Below are 22,877 nucleotides of genomic sequence, written 5' to 3' on the forward strand. Positions count from 1 at the left end.
GATTGGTTCAAAATTACAAGGCTACGGAGTTGAGCGTTAGTAGTCGTAAACCCATGAAATTGGGTCGGCTGTTCAACGACGGTTATAAAATAAAATAAAATATCATAGGGTAAATTTTTACAATTAAAAATAGTTTAGACTTAAAAAATAATTTCAAAATAAATTGTGTCGAATGAACCGAAAAGTAAAATGCATATTCAAATTACCGCTGCTATTGACATAGAAGCAAACTAAAACCATTTTAAGCTTGACCTTTATTCAAGAAAGCGTTAATTGTTGGAAATACGGTTACTTGAAGAACTCGATTTACATACCAGTAGTAATACCTCCAGAAATAGCAATAGCCATGGTTACAGCTAAAGCTTCTAGTTGAGCATAAGCCTGACTAGCTGCAGACCAGTTGTCTCCTGGTTCGATTCCCGTCAGTACATTCTGTATATTGTGAAACTGAGTAGTATTTTCAGCAGAAGTCCGGGAGGGATACAGTTGATACAAACTAAAAATAAATTAAATATGACTAAGCAGTAAGTTTACTTGTATTTATGGCAGTAAATATAGCGGGTCAAGTCAAAGAATCATTCTTAATTTAACATTCATTTTTCTAATTTAGTAAAGCACTATTTATACATATGGATCGTTGAAAATGTAAAGCTTAGCACAGGTGGCGCTGGGTGGTAAAATTCGCCTGATAACTTCCGGATTACTACTTCCGATTTATTTGCACGTCTAAGTTTGAAAAAGCAGGCCATCCAATATTACATATGTAGTGTACACAATGTAACGCGTTCTTTCTATTTAACTTTCAAAGATGCTAAGAACAAACGAATTTGATAGACTCCGCAACCATAATTGGAATCTACCCAAAAAATTAGGAAACAGTGATATTTTACACAAATATCGCCAAATAGGGGATAACACTCAAAATATGACAAACCTAACATTTTATTTATGCTGTAATATTAATTTTGTGTGGCTGGGTGGCGCAGTTGGTTTGTCGTCTGCCTTCTGAGCCCTAACACCGGATTTTCAGGATGCAGAAAATCCTCAGCAGCCATGTCGTATGATTATGCGGCATGTAAAAGATCCCTGGAGTGCCATATTGGCTCTTGGCATTTCCGGCACAATTAAATTCCTATTGCACTTTAGCATCCAAATAGAGTCTCGGTGCTGCCATCTAGTGTGGCAGAAAATAGACGTCCAAATTAACATGGCCAATGGTATCTCACCCATTGTGGTGGTCCTGAAAGAGTAGATACCACTTCTGAACAACGCGCTAGGTCTGCTCATCGGGAAGACTGATTGTGCAGCTTATAGGAAATTTTAAAAAAATATTAATTTTGTCAATTTTTTTTACTGTTAACGACCTTTTAGAATTTATAAATTACAGAAAACTGTTATGAATGGTAAAATTATCCGTAAATTTAAACCTAACTCACAATAATTGAACTTCCTAGAATAACGTAACAAAGAGTAAACATAATAACGCGAAAGATACACCGGAAGTTTTCTTTCGGTTTTAGGAAGTTTGTTTCTGTTTACATTCAGTCAACCATCCATATATCTAAAATGTCTAAAAATTGAAGTATGGCTGGAAAAAAATTAAATTAAAAATTCGATAAACTAATGCTAACTCAGCACGAAAGAGATGACTTATTTCGTTTAGAAGAATTACTGGGCTGCAATTCTTATTATTTATTTTGAAGACAAGAGGATTTAAAATTAAAATTAAGAATTGAGCATAACAATTAAGAAAAATCCTTTTTTTTTATTGTATATTTTTCGAGTATCAATTTCACATTTACAAGTACATGCAGTTTTTTGTGCAATTACACTGAAAAAAATTCCCGTTCTTTTTATATACTTTTTGTGTATATTTGACAGTTTAAAGCTGTTTTGCTGACGAAATGTTTTTTTTTCCATCTATTTTTCTTCCTAACCATAAACGGATTAAAACCGTCTGCTTAAATTTTAGGTTTTTCCATGCAGTTTTGCTTACTGTACGATAACTTTTGAAATTATTTTACGATTATTTTCTTTACTTGCTCAAATTTTTCAGCGATGATTTTATGGTTTTAAACATTATATACGTAAAATAATGATTCCACCTTATTGTAAAATTGATGTCTTCCTTAGCCATTCGTCTGCACCTGTGGCGGTAACTATGGTAACGAGGTATAAATATTTCAAGTACCCCTACTACTTAACTGCTCAAAAAACAGGCATTTGTTTTTAAATAAAAGTATTTTTTGTGAAATAAACGGTTTCATACTGGCACACCAACTGACAATATTTTCCCGTACGTTTAAGAGATTTTTTTTTACAATGTAGATATTTAAAACAATTCTATGTAACCCGATGTGCTACTTTTTAATGTGTATTAATTACAGCATTATGACTCAAATTATAAACATTAAAGACTTTTTTCTTTTACTTTTGTTATTTTTTACTCGCGTTTCATTGCAGTAAAATTGAAAAAAAATTTAATTTTTTAAAATTTTTTTTAATGATTTTGGACAAACCTTTCTAGTTTTGGACCTGTGCAATAAACAATAAAATTAACCAAATCATTAAAAAGATCAATAAAATAAACCAATCAATATAGTATGGCGTATAATTGAACACTTAGCTTTTTTCTCGTCGAATAAACGAAATACTTTATCTTTTTATTTGAAGATTTTGGATCGCAATGCTGTTGAAAATTTATAACTCTTCTAGAGTAAGTGTTAGAATGATAAATGGGTATCTTAAGTTCAATTAATCCCTGTCTTTTTCTGTCGTTTGAATTTCCTAGTTCTGACTGACTTATGTCAGTAACAAATATATGACCTTGATTCTTTTTAATTTCTTTTATTTGATGTGTTCCAATGGCATGTTCTAATATCTAAGGGCATTATAGTCGAATTCCAAATAAAATACATACTTACCTGTAACCATAATTCTTCTTAGTTGCCATTGATGCAACAATTGCGCTCGTAATTCCGGCAAACACTCCCGGCATACCATGCAAATTATTCACCCCGCATGTATCATGAATATGAAATTTTTTTGCTAATGAGGGCTGGAAAATAGAAAATAAATAACATTATAAAATAAATAAATTGAATAGGTCAAATAAAAACTAACCAATATTTTTTTGGCCAAGAAGAAAGTCCCTAATGGGTAGGTAAATGTAAAACTTGAGTTAAATTTTTCGAAAAAAAAAAAAAAAACTATATATATATATAATAATTTTTTTTATTTTATTTGATAAAAATAATAATGATGCATTTTAATTTTCTAACTCTTGCTATCAATTTAATGTAATTACTTTTAACTGTATCTGTTTAGTGTGACGTAGTCCCTATCGGATTACATCATCTTTACTGTTCCTGCCCGTTATTGTATCAATGTGACAACGAAAGACGAAAAGCTTTTAAATAAAATTTTATCATTTGTGATTTTATAACGTTGCTTTTGAGGATTTAATTTTAACTTTCCAATTAAATAAATATTTTGTTTTTACTGAAATCATAATTTAGTAGGAGCCTTCAGTAAAAAATAACAGGTTTTCTAAAAAGTTTTAAGTCGTTTAGTAACGCCTCGAATAAATTCACTCAAAGGATGCTAATTATTAATCAAAATTATTAATATTCACTTAAATTCAGGTTAAAATCATGCACTCAAATGATGCTAACAGTCTAACAAAAATGAATCCATTAGAGTTCGAGTTAAAGTGAAGCCCTAGAATGAGGATGATTATCAATCAAAAATGATTGAAATTCACTCAAGTTCGAGTGAATTTCAATCTGCACTCTAACTATTCATTTTTGTTAGAGTGCAGAAAAAATTCTGCACTCTAACTTGAGTTACTTCAATTGACTCTTTGACTCGAGTGAACTTAACTCCAGATGAGAAGCCTTATTTTATCCAGACAGACGAGTGAAATTAAACTCAAGTTGAGCTATTTCAACGTGTTTATTGTACGTGAGCACTAAACTGTAGATTTTTAAAAATAATTCACGAAAATGAATTTTAGTTTATTTTGAAACATTTCTATCAATCCAATATTTTGTTGGAAATTTTAGCTGTTGTGAGCTTATCAGGAAAATCATCATATAAACATTGTGATGATAAATTAATGACGTAAAAATATACTGATACTGTAATAGCACAGAAATAGCACTTTTCTGTCGTGGACCTTACAACAATAACACGAGCATTTAATCTTTCAGATAAGATATCTATTACTCTTGATTGCTTTTTATAAAAACTGAATTTAGAGATATCATTTATATTTATATTGGTTTAAACAATAGATTTTTTTTTTCAATCGACTGAACTTAGTTTATGATGAGGCTTATAGTACGAGACAATTATTGCAAACATTTTTAGTGGTTTTAACAATGGATTTTATTTTGTTGTAAGATACATTGCTGATGCAAGAAAGTAGTCTAAGAAATTGATTACAAACTGGTTTTAAGAATTAATTTATTTTTATTTTTCGAAATTAAGTTCATGCAATGGCGTAGTTATAGTCTATTGTTACAAACATTTTTACTGAATTTAACGATAGATTTTGTTTTGTTATAAGAAACATTGTCTACGCAAAGAAGTATTCTAAGAACATTATTACAAACAATTGATTTATAATTATTGATTATAACAATTGATTGGGTTGTTAAAACCCAATTAGTTGTCATAATCAATTATTATTATTGATTTATTGTTGTAATTGATTTATTTTCATTGCATGAAATTTAGTTTACGAAGCGGCAAGTTACATTTTTAATTTGTGCAGTGACGCATTGTGGTGTAGTTTTCGCAAACAGTTTTAGTTTCGACAATTTGTTTTTAGTTTAGTTTTGTTTTTGCATTGATGCATTACTTACGCAGGAAAGTAGTCTAAGAAATTTACTACAAAGTGGTTTTAACAGTTGATTTATTTTCATTATTCAAAATCAAGTTCATGCAGTGGCGTAGTTATAGTCTATTGTTACAAACATTTTTACTGAATTTAACAATAGATTTTGTTTTGTTATAAGAAACATTGTCTACGCAAAGAAGTATTCTAAGAACATTATTACAAGTAATTGATTTATAATAATTGATTATAACAATTGATTGGGTTGTTAAAACCCAATTAGTTGTCATAATCAATTATTATTATTGATTTATTGTTGTAATTGATTTATTTTCATTGCATGAAATTTAGTTTACAAAGCGGCAAGTTACATTTTTAATTTGTGCAGTGACGCATTGTGGTGTAGTTTTCGCAAACAGTTTTAGTTTCGACAATTTGTTTTTAGTTTAGTTTTGTTTTTGCATTGATGCATTGCTTACGCAGGAAAGTAGTCTAAGAAATTTACTACAAAGTGGTTTTAACAATTGATTTATTTTCATTATTCAAAATCAAGTTCATGCAGTGGCGTAGTTATAGTCTATTGTTACAAACATTTTTACTGAATTTAACAATAGATTTTGTTTTGTTATAAGAAACATTGTCTACGCAAAGAAGTATTCTAAGAACATTATTACAAGTAATTGATTTATAATTATTGATTATAACAATTGATTGGGTTGTTAAAACCCAATTAGTTGTCATAATCAATTATTATTATTGATTTATTGTTGTAATTGATTTATTTTCATTGCATGAAATTTAGTTTACAAAGCGGCAAGTTACATTTTTAATTTGTGCAGTGACGCATTGTGGTGCAGTTTTCGCAAACAGTTTTAGTTTCGACAATTTGTTTTTAGTTTAGTTTTGTTTTTGCATTGATGCATTGCTTACGCAGGAAAGTAGTCTAAGAAATTTACTACAAAGTGGTTTTAACAATTGATTTATTTTCATTATTCAAAATCAAGTTCATGCAGTGGCGTAGTTATAGTCTATTGTTACAAACATTTTTACTGAATTTAACAATAGATTTTGTTTTGTTATAAGAAACATTGTCTACGCAAAGAAGTATTCTAAGAACATTATTACAAGTAATTGATTTATAATAATTGATTATAGCAATTGATTAGGTTGTTAAAACCCAATTAGTTGTCATAATCAATTATTATTATTGATTTATTGTTGTAATTGATTTATTTTCATTGCATGAAATTTAGTTTACGAAGCGGCAAGTTACATTTTTAATTTGTGCAGTGACGCATTGTGGTGCAGTTTTCGCAAACAGTTTTAGTTTCGACAATTTGTTTTTAGTTTAGTTTTGTTTTTGCATTGATGCATTGCTTACGCAGGAAAGTAGTCTAAGAAATTTACTACAAAGTGGTTTTAACAATTGATTTATTTTCATTATTCAAAATCAAGTTCATGCAGTGGCGTAGTTATAGTCTATTGTTACAAACATTTTTACTGAATTTAACAATAGATTTTGTTTTGTTATAAGAAACATTGTCTACGCAAAGAAGTATTCTAAGAACATTATTACAAGTAATTGATTTATAATAATTGATTATAACAATTGATTGGGTTGTTAAAACCCAATTAGTTGTCATAATCAATTATTATTATTGATTTATTGTTGTAATTGATTTATTTTCATTGCATGAAATTTAGTTTACGAAGCGGTAAGTCACATTTTTAATTTGTGCAGTGACGCATTGTGGTGCAGTTTTCGCAAACAGTTTTAGTTTCGACAATTTGTTTTTAGTTTAGTTTTGTTTTTGCATTGATGCATTGCTTACGCAGGAAAGTAGTCTAAGAAATTTACTACTAAGTGGTTTTAACAATTGATTTATTTTCATTATTCAAAATCAAGTTCATGCAGTGGCGTAGTTATAGTCTATTGTTACAAACATTTTTACTGAATTTAACAATAGATTTTGTTTTGTTATAAGAAACATTGTCTACGCAAAGAAGTATTCTAAGAACATTATTACAAGTAATTGATTTATAATAATTGATTATAACAATTGATTGGGTTGTTAAAACCCAATTAGTTGTCATAATCAATTATTATTATTGATTTATTGTTGTAATTGATTTATTTTCATTGCATGAAATTTAGTTTACGAAGCGGCAAGTTACATTTTTAATTTGTGCAGTGACGCATTGTGGTGCAGTTTTCGCAAACAGTTTTAGTTTCGACAATTTGTTTTTAGTTTAGTTTTGTTTTTGCATTGATGCATTGCTTACGCAGGAAAGTAGTCTAAGAAATTTACTACAAAGTGGTTTTAACAATTGATTTATTTTCATTATTCAAAATCAAGTTCATGCAGTGGCGTAGTTATAGTCCATTGTTACAAACATTTTTACTGAATTTAACAATAGATTTTGTTTTGTTATAAGAAACATTGTCTACGCAAAGAAGTATTCTAAGAACATTATTACAAGTAATTGATTTATAATAATTGATTATAACAATTGATTGGGTTGTTAAAACCCAATCAATTGTTGTAATCAATTATTATAATTTATTTATTGCTGTAATTGATTTATTTTCATTGCATGAAATTTAGTTTACGAAGCGGCAAGTTACATTTTTAATTTGCGCAGCGCCGCATTGTGATGCAGTTTTCACAAACATTTTTAGTTTCGACAATTTGTTTTTAGTTTAGTTTAGTTTTTGCATTGAAATATTGTGAGAATATAATTAGGAAATGCTTGAATCCATAATTTTTGTTTCATGTAAACATTTAATTCCTCAGTGAATATGTTTTGAATGTGTGTAATGTAATTATTTATTATTACTTAATAAGAAATAATTACTTAATTATTGTTATTAAGTATATAAATGTGTAATTAAGTGATCAGTAATATGTCTGTCATTAAATAATTATTTACTAAAAAGGTAATTTTATGAAGCTTGATTATTTTTTGTTATAAAAAATCTTAACACAATTTTATAAAACTTTTTAGTCTGACAGTTAATTTTATATCAAAAAACCCCAATTGTAAGTCCAAAAAGAAATCTGATCATGACTAATGAATGCAGTTATTTAAAATTCAATTCCATAAAAAAAAAAGTAAACAAAAAACAAAAAAAAAAAACATGAAATAAGTTGGACACGTCGGATGGATGAGTCACTACGTACATTTTGCATGTTTAGTTGTTTCTCTGTTGATTCTCGTGTGAGAAAATATCCTAAATAACTTTGATAATCAAGTTGTTATTTATCCTTTTCTGTACTTCTTGTTGTTGTTTCTAATGCGACTTGCCGAAACCGAGCAAATTTAAGGCAGAGTGTGGGTTTCTTGTTTTTCAGTGGCGCCATCTATGGCCAAGAATTCGACTTCTGCCACACCATACGTCGCACCCGTTTATAAGGCGGACCCATTCATACATCCATTTATTTATCCACAGATCGTAATTTCGACCTGAATCAGAGAACGATCAATCTCCAATTCAGTACCCTCAGAGGTATTGATTTGTTATGGGAACATGGTGGGCTTTGCGACTCGACAGATTTAGCGTGCATCAGTCCCTTTTCTACACGGGGAGTCTTCGGTCGGCGGGGTTCGAACCCACGAACTCTCGGACATGGGTCCAGCGCCTTACCGCACCACGTCTGACAAATGAACTGGCACATGTTTTTTATTATTATAAAATTAGTTGAATAGAATTTCGATAAAATAATTCAAGAGATGGCTCTTTATTTTTCCGTTTCTTTTCATACTTGACTTCCTGGTTTGTACAAACAATTTTGCAATTCGTTGTGTCAACGACGTGAGCAATATTAACGACTAACTAATAACAATAACAGAGTAGCGTTTTCTGTTTTTTTTCCTCAATTTTTTTTGTTTTAACCGTAACTTAGCTAAGCTAACTAGCAATAATTGTTTCTTTTTTAAAACTGCTTTTGAATGAGCCGATTAAAAAGGAATGTGCTGTATATCCCATTCTATGCTACTTAGTTCATGTTACTTACTGTTAAAGATCTGTAACCGACTGTTGAAAGAATGCCAGCAATGCCTCCAACAATCATGGCTCCTCCTGGATGTATAATCATATTCGCAGTAGAACCTATAGCAACTCCTCCGGCTAAAGTTGCATTTTGAATATGCACCTAGAAAATATTGACAATTTTTTTTTTAAATAAATATCAATTGCCTCTTTTTCGTCACATTTAACGCGAAACCCCTCTCACTTCTGAAGGGTAAATTGTAATTTTCATTAAATTAAGTGTTAAAAACAATGGTTAAAAATACGTAATTTAATGTGGCGCATTCTGTGAGAACCATTGTAATTACCTACGCAAATCATTTCGACAGTTCTAAAAAAAGTTTTACCTTAATGTTTCTCCATTTATCTCGAGTTTTTTTAGATTTTAAGTTTTGCACTTATGGATTTATAAATAAACTTGAACCAATAATTTATACCTGCTCTAATTATTTTGAAATTAAGAATTGACTTGAATAACACTGAAATCTTGAAAATTGTGAAGTTTTAGAAAATTATTCAAAAATTCAAATAAAATTCATTAGGAACCATAATAGAAAAAATAATGCTGTATTTTCTTTCTTTTAAAAGGAGAAAAAATGTTTAAAAACGCAATGCATAATTTATGTGCTTTCTTCAACACTGTTGAGTTGTTACAAGTGCCACTGAAATTTTTAATACTATTTGCGCAATGATCCTTTTATTTTCATTCAAATATAAAAATAATTTCCTTTGAAATTTAGGTATCTTAGTTATATTACTTTTTATTTTTATAATGATAAAAAAAAAGGAGTTAGGATTTAATTTAGGATTTTTAAGAGATATAGCAAAACTAAAAAAACCTGCAATTCTGACTTTAAAAATGCGAAGATTTTTTTGAAATGTTGAAAAATTATAGTATCAACATAATTTTTATTAAAAATGATATTTTTAAGGCATAACATTTCTATGACATTTTTATATTCTTTCAAAGATAAATAGAATAAATAAATGAAAAACTCAACATAATAAATATGTTCTGGACTTTATTATGATACTCGGTTACTTAAAGCAGTTGCCAATACTGTGAAAAATTCCTGATCAATTTAAGGTATAAAGTAACGACATTTTGGGAGCATTGTGCGTAAAATACATTAATATCATGAGATATTATACCTCGAAATTTTAAAGTAAAATTATTTAATTGAGTGATTCATTGATTTTAAGGTAATTACTGTTATAATTATGGTTTATCAGATTTTTTTGTTCTGGAAAAAATGAATCTTACTGTAAAAAGTACCTTGAGTACCGGTACTTTTTATCGCAATTTGATCCAGAATTTTTACAGTGTAGTATATCATTATTTATAATATATTATTACCGTGAAATATTATGCCGTCAATTTGGTTATATTTATTTAATTATAGCGTAAAAGTATTACAGTAAAAATTACAGTATATCAGATTTTTTGTCTGTAACATGTTTCGGTAAAAATGGATTTTACCATAAAAAGTAGCGCCACGCAAAGCGCCGATACTTATTGGAGTAATTTGATTAGGAATTTTTATAGTGTATTAATTCGTTTTATAAATTCTAATTTCCCTTTTTTCTTTTCCTGAAACATTTATGATGTTAAAATTAATAATACTGAACTTTTTATTACCATATTCAATCGTCTTTCTCCATCAATTCTGAAACAATTATGATGTTAAAATTAATAATACTGAACTTTTTATTACCATATTCAATCGTCCTTCTCCATCAATTTTGAAACAATTGTGATGTTAAAATTAATAATACTGAACTTTTTATTACCATATTCAATCGTCTTTCTCCATCAATTCTGAAACAATTATGATGTTAAAATTAATAATACTGAACTTTTTATTACCATATTCAATCGTCCCTCTCCATCAGCCAACGAAGAAATGGCAAAAGTAACGACACAACAAGCAAGTAGTGCTACAAAAGTATTGATAACACTGCGATGCTGTTCAGCCCCCATCGCTAATGCCGAATTGAAACTTGGCCAAAACATCCATAGAAATACAGTACCTTTAAAATTAATGAAATGTACTGCTAAAAAAGACACATACTGACTCATTATATATTGCATAAAGCATAAACATGAATTTTCTGGAAAACTGTAATAGTTTGTGTTGCTTCCTTTACTATAATAAGGCTGTTTTTCGAAATCATTGTCGCCTCATGAAATGAAGCTTTTTTACGCACAATATGTTATTTTCATAACTGCTGGGAGTTTTCAACAACTACTCATGGCGTTTGGGTCAGGTTCAGCTTATCTTTAGCCAGCACCCACTATGTTTATTCTGTAGCTGGGTGGCGCAGTTGGTTTGTCGTCGGCCTTCTGAGCCCAAGTCTGCGGGTTCGATCCCCGGCCCAGACACCTGATTTTCGGGATGCAGAAAATCCTCAGCGGCCATGTCGTATGATTATGCGGCATATAAAAGATTCCTGGAGTGCCTTATTGGCTCTTGGCAAAATTAAATTCCTAGAGCACTTTAGCGTCTAAATAGAGTCTCGGTGCTGTCATCTAGTGTGGCAGAAACTAGACGTCCAAATAAGCATGACCAACGGTATCTCATCCATTGCGGTGGTCCTGAAAGAGTGGATACCACCTCTGGAGAACGCACTAGTCTGCTCATCGGCAAGACCGATTGTGCAGCTCATTGGAGCAGCTCATTGGAAATGACTAAATAAATAATTAAAAAAGAATTGTTTATTCTGAGAATGTTTCAAAACGTCAATATGGAGAAAAGTCACAGTTTTGAGAAAATGACAAGCATTCTCGGGCAAATTTTCTATTATTTAAAAACTTACACGAATGCTTCCTTATCTGGGCTCATGAAAGTTTGCAAGAAATGAGAATTCTTCATTAATTTTACCGCACAAATTGACGATTTTTTAAAAAAGTTTAATAACTTTCACAATATTTAAGTTATTTGTCCGATTTAAAGGACAAATGGTTTTTCACGGCAAGATGGACTATATAATTTAAAATTAAAGCTTTATTTTAAAGAGCTAAACTGTGGCTTTTTTATTTTTCTTGGCAAAAGAACTTCGAAAAACCAAGTGGGGGTCTTAAGTTTGATTCTGGTAGCCGAGTAAACAACCGAGGTGAAGTGGGGAAAATTGGCTTAGCTCAGACGCTATCCCTGTTGTCTACCCGGAGTTAAAATTATGTGGAATTTCTGCCATGGCCGTTGAAAATAGAGTCTTGAAAAACGGAACTAGGTGCTTCAGGGTTGCTACTCAAATTTGAAAGAAGAAAAAACTACAATAACTGTGCAACTTTCCCTGTACACGTACACAATATATTAAGGGGAAATACATCTACTGTGCTCTTGTGTGAGCTATATTGGGCTAACTATACTTGTTTTAATTGCCAGAAAAACTGAACATATATAAAACAGCTGAACATGCTTAAATAATGAAATAGTAGATTAAATAGTTTACTATAGCTGAAGTATCACCCTTAAATACGCCATACATTGCGCTTTGAGTGGCCCCCATTTTTTAAAAGACGAAAAGGAAAAATACAATTTCTTGTAATTTCCAAAATTTGTAAAGAAAAACTCAAAATTCCCCACATTTTCCCGTTTATATCAGGTGATTTTTCTGTATTCTCCAGGTTTTCTCGATTCTTTCTGTGGAGTGGCAACCCTGCATTTGGCAATGGTTGGGTATATTCTTATGTGGTGTAAAGACTTTTAAACTTTCACACAAAAAACGAGTCACCTGCATCTTAAATTAATTTATTCAAAGCTATAGATGCGCATCACAGATATTATTGACACATCACAGACTAACATTAACAAAGACTTTTATCTAAATACCGCCATCATCTTTTCTAGTCTCGACTATACTCTCTTTTTGGAAGCAAACAGAAACCTAAAAGAAAGTTTAACGCGCCATCTAGTGGCCAGTTTCTTACAGTGGTATTTGTTTTTAGCCGTTACAATTCAATTTATAATTGTTCAAAATTTTTTTTTTTTTAAAAATTAGAAAACTTTTGAAACATCAAACATAAAAATGGAACGTTTTCGATTGCAATAAATTATTTCTCCGTAAGTTTTTTCAGTTGTGATTAGTCAAACATAAATGAAATCATATATTGTTTATTCTTATCTCGACCCGCCCTATTCAAGGGCACACGAGAGTAGAACATGCATTCTACTGACAAAACATTCATTAAACATACATAAAACACATAAAATTCTGGATCAAAGGATATATAAAAAATTTTGCTTACCAATCATTGCAAATATGTCTGAGTAATAATTCGATCCTTCTTTGCTATTATCAACAGAGTCTTTTTGATAAAGCATGTAGGATACACCAAGACCAAAATAAGCTCCGAATGTGTGCAGAAATATTGAGCCACCAATATCAGCAGCCTGAAAATTTTAAAAAATATCACAAAATTTCATGGTTTAAGGCATGGTGTTCTACCGCAATAGTTTGAACACACTGTAATCCGTCATCTAGAGATTGATTGTTGAAAAAGTTTAGTTGAAAAGGTTTTACGAAAGTTCTTTAAAAATGAAAAATTATTTATTATTTCATGTATTTTTTGTAACGAAAAAGATAAATCAATGTTCAAAAGATTTTCTTTTCCTCTTCCAGGTACGTTCAAAAACACTTTAAAATATATATATATATATATATATATATATATATATATATATATATATATATATATATATATATATATATATATATATATATATATATATATATATATATATATATATATATATATATATATATATATATATATATATATATATATATATATATATATATATTTAATTTCAGTGATTCATTTCTTTTCTTACATTAAGTCACATTTTTATGACACTCAAGCTATCATTGACTCTTTATTTAAAAACCTCTTCTTAAATATTCTATAATTCAATAATATTTCACAGCGTTTTTTTAATCTAAATTAAGAAATATTTTAGTACACCGAATCTAAATTAAGAAATATTTCCCACACCGAAGAGTCATTACATTACGATCACCCTCCATCTATAACAATGGGCTCGCCCAGGCTGTGATGGTTTCTCGCCCAGGAACAATGTTCTCATGGGGCACATTAGGACCCATAATCCTCATAGAACAATCCCTGACGTTTGTAAGCTACTTGAACATAATTGCAAACCAGGTTCACTCACTCATGGCAACAGTTTTTCCTGCACCATGTCATAAGGGTCGAATCATCATGGATTGGTTCGAGGAACATTCCAGTGACTTTCAAGTCATGCCTTGGCCCCCAAATTCACCTAACCTTAATCCAATAGAGCATTTGTGGTCCTACTTGGAAAACCAAATTCGTGTTGCTATGCTACCCCCTCGCAACATAAGGGAATTGCAGGACCAGTTGGTGAGCGCTTGGTACCAGATACCTCAGACTACCTATCAGCACCTTGTGGAATCAATGCCACTGCGGGTGCTAGCAGTTTTGAGGGCTAAGGGTGGTCCTACATGTTATTAGCAGGGTGGTCATAATGTAATGGCTCTTCGGTGTATATATATATATATAACGGATAATGTAAGTTCATACATAAAATAATGTAAAATTTTCTCAAATTTTATTTTTGGGTGGTATGTAACAGGTTTGTAATTGATCGATCAGAAATTCTTAGTGTTGACAGCTTTTTTTTATATAATATATTCTTTTAAAAATTTTCATCTCTTTCTGTTCGAATACTTTTCAATAAAATATCTGTAAAAAAGATTATAAATATTCTGCATCCGATGTTTTTAGAAATTTAACTTAATTCGTTTTCAAAATATTTCTGTTTTGTATTCGAAAAGGACGCAAGCAACTGACTGAATCATGCATATATTTTGACTGAGAAAAAAGTTCGTGAAAAAAAAGTATTTTTTATTTTTTTCCCTTTTTGGTACTTTATCATCAAATGTATGAAGTGAGATAAAATTTCTTTCAATTTCAAAAGCGAGTAAGAATGAAGACTTCATGGAAAGAGTTGGGCGGAGCTGAGATTTAAGAAAGAAAATCTAAAATAAAGAATAAAAACAAATTCTGAATCTATTTCGAATGTTTCAAAAAAGAACGAAACGAATTTATCTGAGGACTCAATAAATCAAGGAATGATTATGAAAATCTCATTTTAGAAGATGAAAAAAAAAATCAATCCCTTTTATGTTGAATTTATTTCTGGATAATTCTGTAAGAATATTTTTACATAGATATCGAACTTAAAGAAAGATTTTGTAATAATTTAGAGGAAATTAAAGAAAAATTCTAAATGCAAGTCTTAAACTTAATTTATTTTTATTAAATTCTAGCTAAACACCCGTTCTTTGTACGGGGTGAACAAAAATTTTTTTTGAATTAGTGCTGAGTAAAACTGAAAAGCATATACCGAAGCAATTAGTAAGCCTAAAATAATTTCAAATCGTTTTTATTTATTAATAGTTTTGCTGCCCTTCCCAGTGGCTCTACGTTATTAAATTAAGCAAATAACTTCAGGGCCGTCCCTAGACATTTTGGCGCTCCGGGCGAAACCTTAATTTTGCACCCCCCCCCCCGTTTTTTTTTAAGTAAATCTCATGCGACCATATCAGAAAGTCAAGAAAACATTGAAAAAAAATATTTAAAAAAACGTTTTATTAAAAACTCAATCATCAGATAACAAGATAAGCAATTTAGCATTTAAGGCAAAATAACAAAGATTAAAGTGTAGTAATGCTAACTAAACTAATATCCCATATTATAAATAAATTCTAACTAACCGAAGTAATTAAAATGCCCTTTTTCTAACTTTTCCTTCGGGAAACTCACGAACCAGTGATTTCAAATCTAATTCGTCACTAATTTGGTGTTCTATAGCTATCATTGCCAATCCACTGAGACGATTTTGCGCCTGCATCGTTCTGAGATAATTTTTTATTATTTTTTGTTTTGAAAAGCTTCTTTCCCCTGAAGCCACAATGACTGGCAATGTAAGTAGGATTCTTAATGCTATGCTGAGGTTTGGTGCTAATTTAAGTGTAGCGATAAACTTGAGAACTTCAACAGGGGTTTCCTTTTTTGTTAATAATGACGAAACAATGCTTATTTCATCGGCTAGTTCCAGGGCGTTAAGATCGCTTGAATTTCCATCAGTTAAAACTATTTCCAAATCTTTGCAATGAGCCAGTAGCTCATTTCTGGGCATGTCTTTTAGACCAAAAATATTATACAAAAAGACCAAAATATTATATCAAAATAGAGATTAACTGAATTCAGCCTCACTTGGCATGTTGCGATTGCTCACGGTTAACTCATAATAGTCAATATTTACGGTTATCAAATTATTTTCTCAGTTATATATCTCTTCAAAGGGCCAAGACACTTACTTCTATAGTCTTAGCATTAAAACTGCTCAGCATTGGTTCAGTTTAAATAATTACCAAATATAACAATGTAATTCTTTGTACTTATTTTAGTTTATTTGATACCTATTACATAAAACTTCAACATTTGAGCTTTGTTCGAAATATCTTTATCCGTGGTAACAAACTAAAACTGCAATTTAGAAACAAATAGAATTCTTATAAAATCTTGATAAGGACTTAGAACATGACCATTTCTCTATCTGTCCTTTAATACATTATTTAAAATTCTAGATCAAATTACAGTAAAAAGGACCGGCTCTGAGAGTGCCGGCACTTTCTATCATAAAGCCCATTTCTACCAGGACTTGTTACAGAACGAAAAAAAAAATCTGATGCATCGTGAGTTTTACTGTAAAATCACTGAATCACTGCAATTAAATAAATATTATTGTAAAAATTTTGGTTTAATGTTTTACTGTAAAAATAGATTTTACGATAAAATGGTTTTTACGGTTGCCGATACTTTACACCGTAATTTAATTTAGTATTTTTTACAGTGCATGTTACAGTTTCAATTTCCTTAATATTTACTTTAATGTTTATAAATTTTATGAGTTCGTAAGGAAGTTAAGAACAACAGTTGCACATATTTGACTTTATTTTAAAAAAATACCACTATTTATACGACGCTGGACTTAAATAGATTAAAATATTACATTAATTCAGCAAACAGTGCTGGGTAAAGAAAAAGGTGAGATCAGTTCTAGAGTTTGACGAACCTAGCGAGTCAGGGGTCGATATTTTTAGTTAGATAACAAAGTCATAAACTATGATTTGAAAAAATTAAAGCATGGAATGATGATATGCCAAAAACATTATACCTCACACAGCTTTTCCCAACGACCTTTGTGCCGCTGTCGATTTTGATTGGCTGTCGCCGATCACATGCGCAAACAGTAGCCATTTTGTTGACTAGTTTGAACGGTGAAATATCATTGCACCCGATCTGTTATTTCTATTTTCGTTTTTCTTTTTACTTTATTTGTGTCATACTTTTAAATTATGATTAAAAAGCAGGTTGTTGCACATTTCGGTGTTCTAATAGGTCAAAATTAGGCTTTAAGCTACATCGCTTACTTATTGGAGATGCGCCATTCGATGTTATTATACTTGTGCTCACAATATTACTCGTTCTTTCAATTTAACTTTCAACGAGAAAAAAAAAAATTAATTCGGAAGACCCCACAAGTATGCTATGAGGCTACTCAAAAGGCAACAACCCGCGATATTTTACACGATTATAGCCAAATAAGGGATAACACTCAAAACGTAGCAAACCTTACACTTTATTTATATTGTGATATTAATTTTCGTAAATTTGTTTTAGGCTTCCAACCTGTTAGAATTTATGAATTACAAAAAACTCTTATGAATGCTAAGATTTTGAGTAAATTTGAATGAAAATCACAATAATGAAACTTCGTAGAATATGAAGCCTGTTCACACATCGCCTCATAAGCATTACATAAGCGGAGGGATACACCGGAAGTTTTCTAAATTTCTTCCGGTTAAGGAAGCTTGTTATTGTTTACATTCAGTCAATCATACATTATGCTGTATAATACAGGGTTATTCATAATTCCCTCCGCCTGTAAACGCCATTTTTCTTTACTACAAGTGGCTTTAGCGGTACATGTTACTGCCATCTACCGGCAACTTCTTAAATTAAAACTTGAATACTTTCGGAATAATTTCATATGTTCTTTTTTGCCATATTCGTCTTAGTTTTTTTAACACTTCGAAACCCCGGAGGGAATTATGAATAACCCTGTATTCTTTATAAACCAAGAAAATATAAAATAAATGAAAAAATTCTAAACAAATTTTCAAGTCTGATTTGACATACCTTTAATATTTGAACTCCAAGATATTCATTACAAGCAAATATTGCTATCTCTAAAACAGCTACTGTTACTAGCTGCAATGGGCTAGTTTTACCTAGGAGTGCTCCGTAAGAAATGAGAACTGTTGCAGATGCAAAATTTCCTCCAATCACGCTGAAACATTTAAGAATATTTATATTCAAGATTTCATGCAGTTTGATTAAATAATTTTCTTTGATGTACTTAGGTATCTTCAATTTAATATTAAACTTAAACAACACTATTTCATGTACTTTGATTAAATATTTTATATTGAAATATTCACGAATATCCATATTCTGCTTAACATCCAAATTAAACAACATTATTTCACGCAATTTCATTAAATATTTCATAATGAAATATTTTCGAATGACCAAATATTCTGTTCATTATGTTTAAACAATATTATTTCATGTAATTTCATCAATAATTTGAATAGATTAATTTACGAATTTATTTAAATACTACGTAAATTTGTAATAATGTAAAGAATATATTAGCTGATGAAAATAAAACAATTGTGTACATCACTCAAATGAATGTACTGATGGATAATATTATCATGTAAATTTATGCAATACCGAGAGTTTGAATAATTAAATTGTAAAATTTCGGTGCAACGTTTATAAAATATTAAGTTTCACCATGTTTCCATTAAAATTGAAACATTGCCATATTATATGATTTTGTTTAAGAATGACTAAATATCAACTTCACACTTAATTTAAAGTGAACAAATTTGCATCATATTACAGTTAAACATGTTCCAATAATTTTAACGATGTAATGAATGCAGAGTTTCACAAATTACCATTAATGATCATTGTTTATTGCACCATATATCTTTAATAAACTTTACTACTCTCAAACTTAAAACTAATGATAAACATGATGTCTGTAATATAATAAACATTCATCAAGGAAATTAAATGGTTTAATTTAAATGAGAATTTATTTATTTTTTTATTTTCAGTTCAATTTTAAAATACCATTCTTAGTATACCTTCCATTTCCTAATTGGTGATTCATGTTTACATTTGCTAATATTTACTTTATAGGATCGAGAGAAAGTAAACAAATGATTTTCATTCAATTGTTTCTTTTATATATTTGCTTATTTGAGTTATAGAACAACAAAATGTTTATCTAGACTACCTAAGTTTAAAAATTTTAAATAAAATTTTATAATGCCTGAAATATTCAATAAAATTTTATAAACTGCAACTACATTTATTTCTGCGTTGAAATTTATTGTTTTGTGTTTAACTAGTTGTCTATTAAAATAATATTTAAATCGGTAGATGGTTGTAGAGTTTGAAAACTCAGTTGTATAAACAATTCACAGATAACACGCTATTTTATCAATTTAGTTCTTGTGTCTGTGTCGTAATGCAACAATGATTAATATCAGAAAGTTGAAAAATCAGTTTTTAGCTTGTTTTTAAACACTTAGACACTATTCATGCATCAAATTTTTTGCCTGTATTTTGACGTTAATCTTTTAGATTTTCGTTTGTTAAGGTTTTCGTGGTTTTTCTCTCCATGTAACGCAAATGCGAGTAAGTTCCATCAAAAAGTCTTCCTCGAACTCACATTTCTCTCAATGCTTGATCCAGGAGTTGCTTTGTCTTCTGAATTGGGTTCATAATTACAGCTCTACGGATTTGAATATTGGTAGTCGTAAACTCAAAATTGAGTTGGTTGCTAACAACGGTTATGAAAAAAGAATTGAGTTAGTATAATTATTCTTGGTAAAATGTCTTTTTATATAAAAAGTCCATTAGATAGTTTTTATAGTTTTAGTTAAAAAATTAAAATGAATATCTAAAAACTGATTGTTTTTAATCTTAAACTGGGAGAATTATCTAATGCTTTTAGCATTTAAACATTTATCATAAAAGTGTTCTACGATATAGTTTAAAAGTTTCTCTGGAATAATTAAGTGCAGTGATGAGTTATACGATCATAAAAATAACATGCAGTGAGTGAAGGTTAGTGACAAATACGACCTTATATGCGAAAGAAAAATAAATCATCATTTCCTGATGTTACAGTATTTGTTTTGTTTTTATTTTATTTATAATTCATTCCTTCTATCTATTTACACGCCTTACTCCTTTATAAGTTTTCATTTAATCGACAGGTGATGAGTGGTAGGATTTGCTTTATTTTTTTTAAAAGGGGAATCCATAATTTTCTGCACTACACTGCATAATATGTACTCCAAAAGTTCATTTAAAAACTTGTCGATACAAGATAAAAAATAATAATAACTTCGTTAATGATATGTTTTTTAATCTTGTATTCAACGATTATTGGCAGAAAGAACAACAATAGGGAATTTGTAATTCAATTTCTAATAAAGAAGTACGGATTTGATTAACATAGGTTTGTTTCGATTAACATGATCTAAAAAAAATATAAAATTTTCTGACGCATATCAAGTATTGAAAACATCATAATAAGTATGAAGCACCATAAGTTTCGTGAGAAAATTTATCTAAAATTTAAATAAAGAATGATTTTTATAAACGAACAGAGGGGTAGTTCTACGGTTTGTTCCACTAGCAAGAACGGGAACGAGGGGCAAAATCTCCCAGTTAGTCAATATATATCCTCTCATTGAAGCAAGGAGGTTTTCGTGGTTTTCTTCTCCATATAACAGAAATGTGGGTGAATTCCATTAAAAAAGTTCTCATCGAAGGTTAGTTTATCCAAATGCTTGAAGTTCCCTTGCCTTCTGGGTTAGGTTCAAAATTACAAGGCTACGGGGTGAAACATTGATAGTCGTAAACTCAGAATTGTGTCGGCTGTTCAACTCCGGCTATGAAATAAATTTAAAATATTTTTTTTCTTCATGAGGAGGCCCAGGATCACATCTCAGCGGTGGCTGCTTGATACGAATTCTGCTTCCTGCTCTCACCGACCACAGAGCTAAAGTAAAATATTGTCAATACTAGAAGAATCATGGGTTCCCTTGCCGTCGGGCTAACATTGGGTGGTTCTGTGGTTTTCCTTTCCATGCAACGCAAATGTGGGTTAGTTTTATCAAAAATCCTCCACGAGAGCCTCCAAATGTTTGTTCGGGAGTTCCCTAGTCTTCTTTATTGGATTCAAAATTGCAAGGCTACGGAGTAGAACATTGATAGTCGTAAACTCAGAATTGTGTCGGCTGCTCAACGCCGGTTATAAAATAAAATAAAACGCTTTTTACTACAAAAGAAAACGATCCTTCCAAAACGAACCTTTCGCTGACCACTTATATCTATCGTATTCTTACTGACTTATATCCTGCACTGTTAGTATTTTTATTCTAAAACTATGGTAAAATAACCGGCAGAAATCAGTCCATCCAATTTACCGTAATGTTTATTTTTTTTAGTAAAGTTTAACCAGTTTTAAACCATTTACATTTAGCATGGTTTCAAAACAGTAAAAAAAAATTAACTTCGGCGATAGTTTAGCAGCTTTACGGTTACAGCTATATTGCTATCTATGCGTAAATGAGAGTATCGTATTCTAACAGCCCACGGACACAAATTGGAGTGTGCAGGCCACTGGAAACTCTTCAAGTGCAGAAGGAATGGAGGAAATATCGTGGTGTCAGCGCTGGGACTCAAGCCGCCTTCTGTCGGTCATGAGAATGACTGATTAATCCTCTCGGCCATATTATATACCCAGCTGCAAGGATCTAACTAGCTTCATTAGGTGGAAACAGTTGGTGCAGTAAAATTCTATTTGTTTAGCCCTATTAGATGAAAGTAGTTAATAAATGGTCACAGTTTACAGATTGAATGTCTTCGTTTCTACGGTTATTTTACTGTTTTGTTTGAATATGGTAAAATAACAGTTAAATAAATTGTTATTTAAACATTTTTCCGAGAAATTACTAACGGTTTATAGCCAACATAATTTCGAGAATTCAATTTATCACTTACCTTATGATATTTACAGGTATCTTACCATCTACCATTTTCCATATTCCTTGCATAATTATAGCCCATTGAATGGAAATAGCAGCAAGCAGCATATTAAGTCCAACAGCGCTGTATCCATATTTCTTCAGGAAAGTCATCAAAAAACCAAATCCAACAAATATCATGACATTAACATCTTGGAACACTAAAAATTGTAAAAATATTTTTATTGGAAAACTGGAGTCTCATAAAAAAACACAATGGATCAATATCTAACATAAACATAATTATTAGTGTGATCTTAAATAATGATTACCATTTTTAAAAATTGGTTATATTAAATTGCTATCATTGAGTTGAGATGTTTCGGAACGTTTAGTTTGAAAATAAGTAGTTTCACAAATAGACTTTAATTATTTTAATAACATTTAATTTATTAAAAGCTGTTCTATAAGACGTTTTCTAATTTTAATACGAAATACTTGAATCAACTTAAAAAAATTCCATTTTATAATATGCATATAAATTATAATCATCAAGCTTAAAAGTTAATCTGGTATTTATTTGAATAGTCTGTTTAATTAACAAAAAAAAAAATTACGCTTTTAAAGAAAATATTAATTTTTGCTGTAAATGAATTAACTTTCATTTACTGTAAGATTTACGACAGTTAATTTAAAGATATTAATTAAATTAAGATATTTATTTACAGATTGAGATCAGAAATTCGTGTTATGAAATTATAAATTTATGGAAATATAAATTATTATTATGACATTATAAAGTTATGAATTCTGTCTAGTAAATCACGAAATCTTGTA

At 30.1% G+C, this 22,877-nt stretch overlaps 2 protein-coding genes across 2 annotated transcripts in view; one reads left to right on the plus strand and one right to left on the minus strand.

Moving 5' to 3' along the window:
• LOC107456239 (ammonium transporter Rh type A) overlaps positions 1–22,877 on the minus strand; it is a 49,060-nt gene that overhangs the window by 16,308 nt on the left and 9,875 nt on the right. Inside the window, exons 2-8 of the mRNA XM_043052047.3 lie at positions 22,078–22,261; positions 18,121–18,271; positions 13,120–13,264; positions 10,738–10,901; positions 8,857–8,994; positions 2,925–3,058; positions 315–496 (exon numbers count right to left, since the gene is read on the minus strand). Of these exons, the coding sequence (XP_042907981.2) occupies positions 315–496; positions 2,925–3,058; positions 8,857–8,994; positions 10,738–10,901; positions 13,120–13,264; positions 18,121–18,271; positions 22,078–22,261 (1,098 nt within the window). The remainder of the gene's footprint in view (positions 1–314; positions 497–2,924; positions 3,059–8,856; positions 8,995–10,737; positions 10,902–13,119; positions 13,265–18,120; positions 18,272–22,077; positions 22,262–22,877) is intronic.
• The window catches only part of LOC147806307 (ammonium transporter Rh type B-like), a 75,149-nt gene that overhangs the window by 6,289 nt on the left and 45,983 nt on the right, over positions 1–22,877 (plus strand). The window lies entirely within an intron of this gene.

Source organism: Parasteatoda tepidariorum, chromosome 8, assembly GCF_982258835.1.
Source record: "Parasteatoda tepidariorum strain Cologne lab strain chromosome 8, Ptep-v5.0, whole genome shotgun sequence".
Taxonomy (NCBI): domain Eukaryota; kingdom Metazoa; phylum Arthropoda; class Arachnida; order Araneae; family Theridiidae; genus Parasteatoda; species Parasteatoda tepidariorum.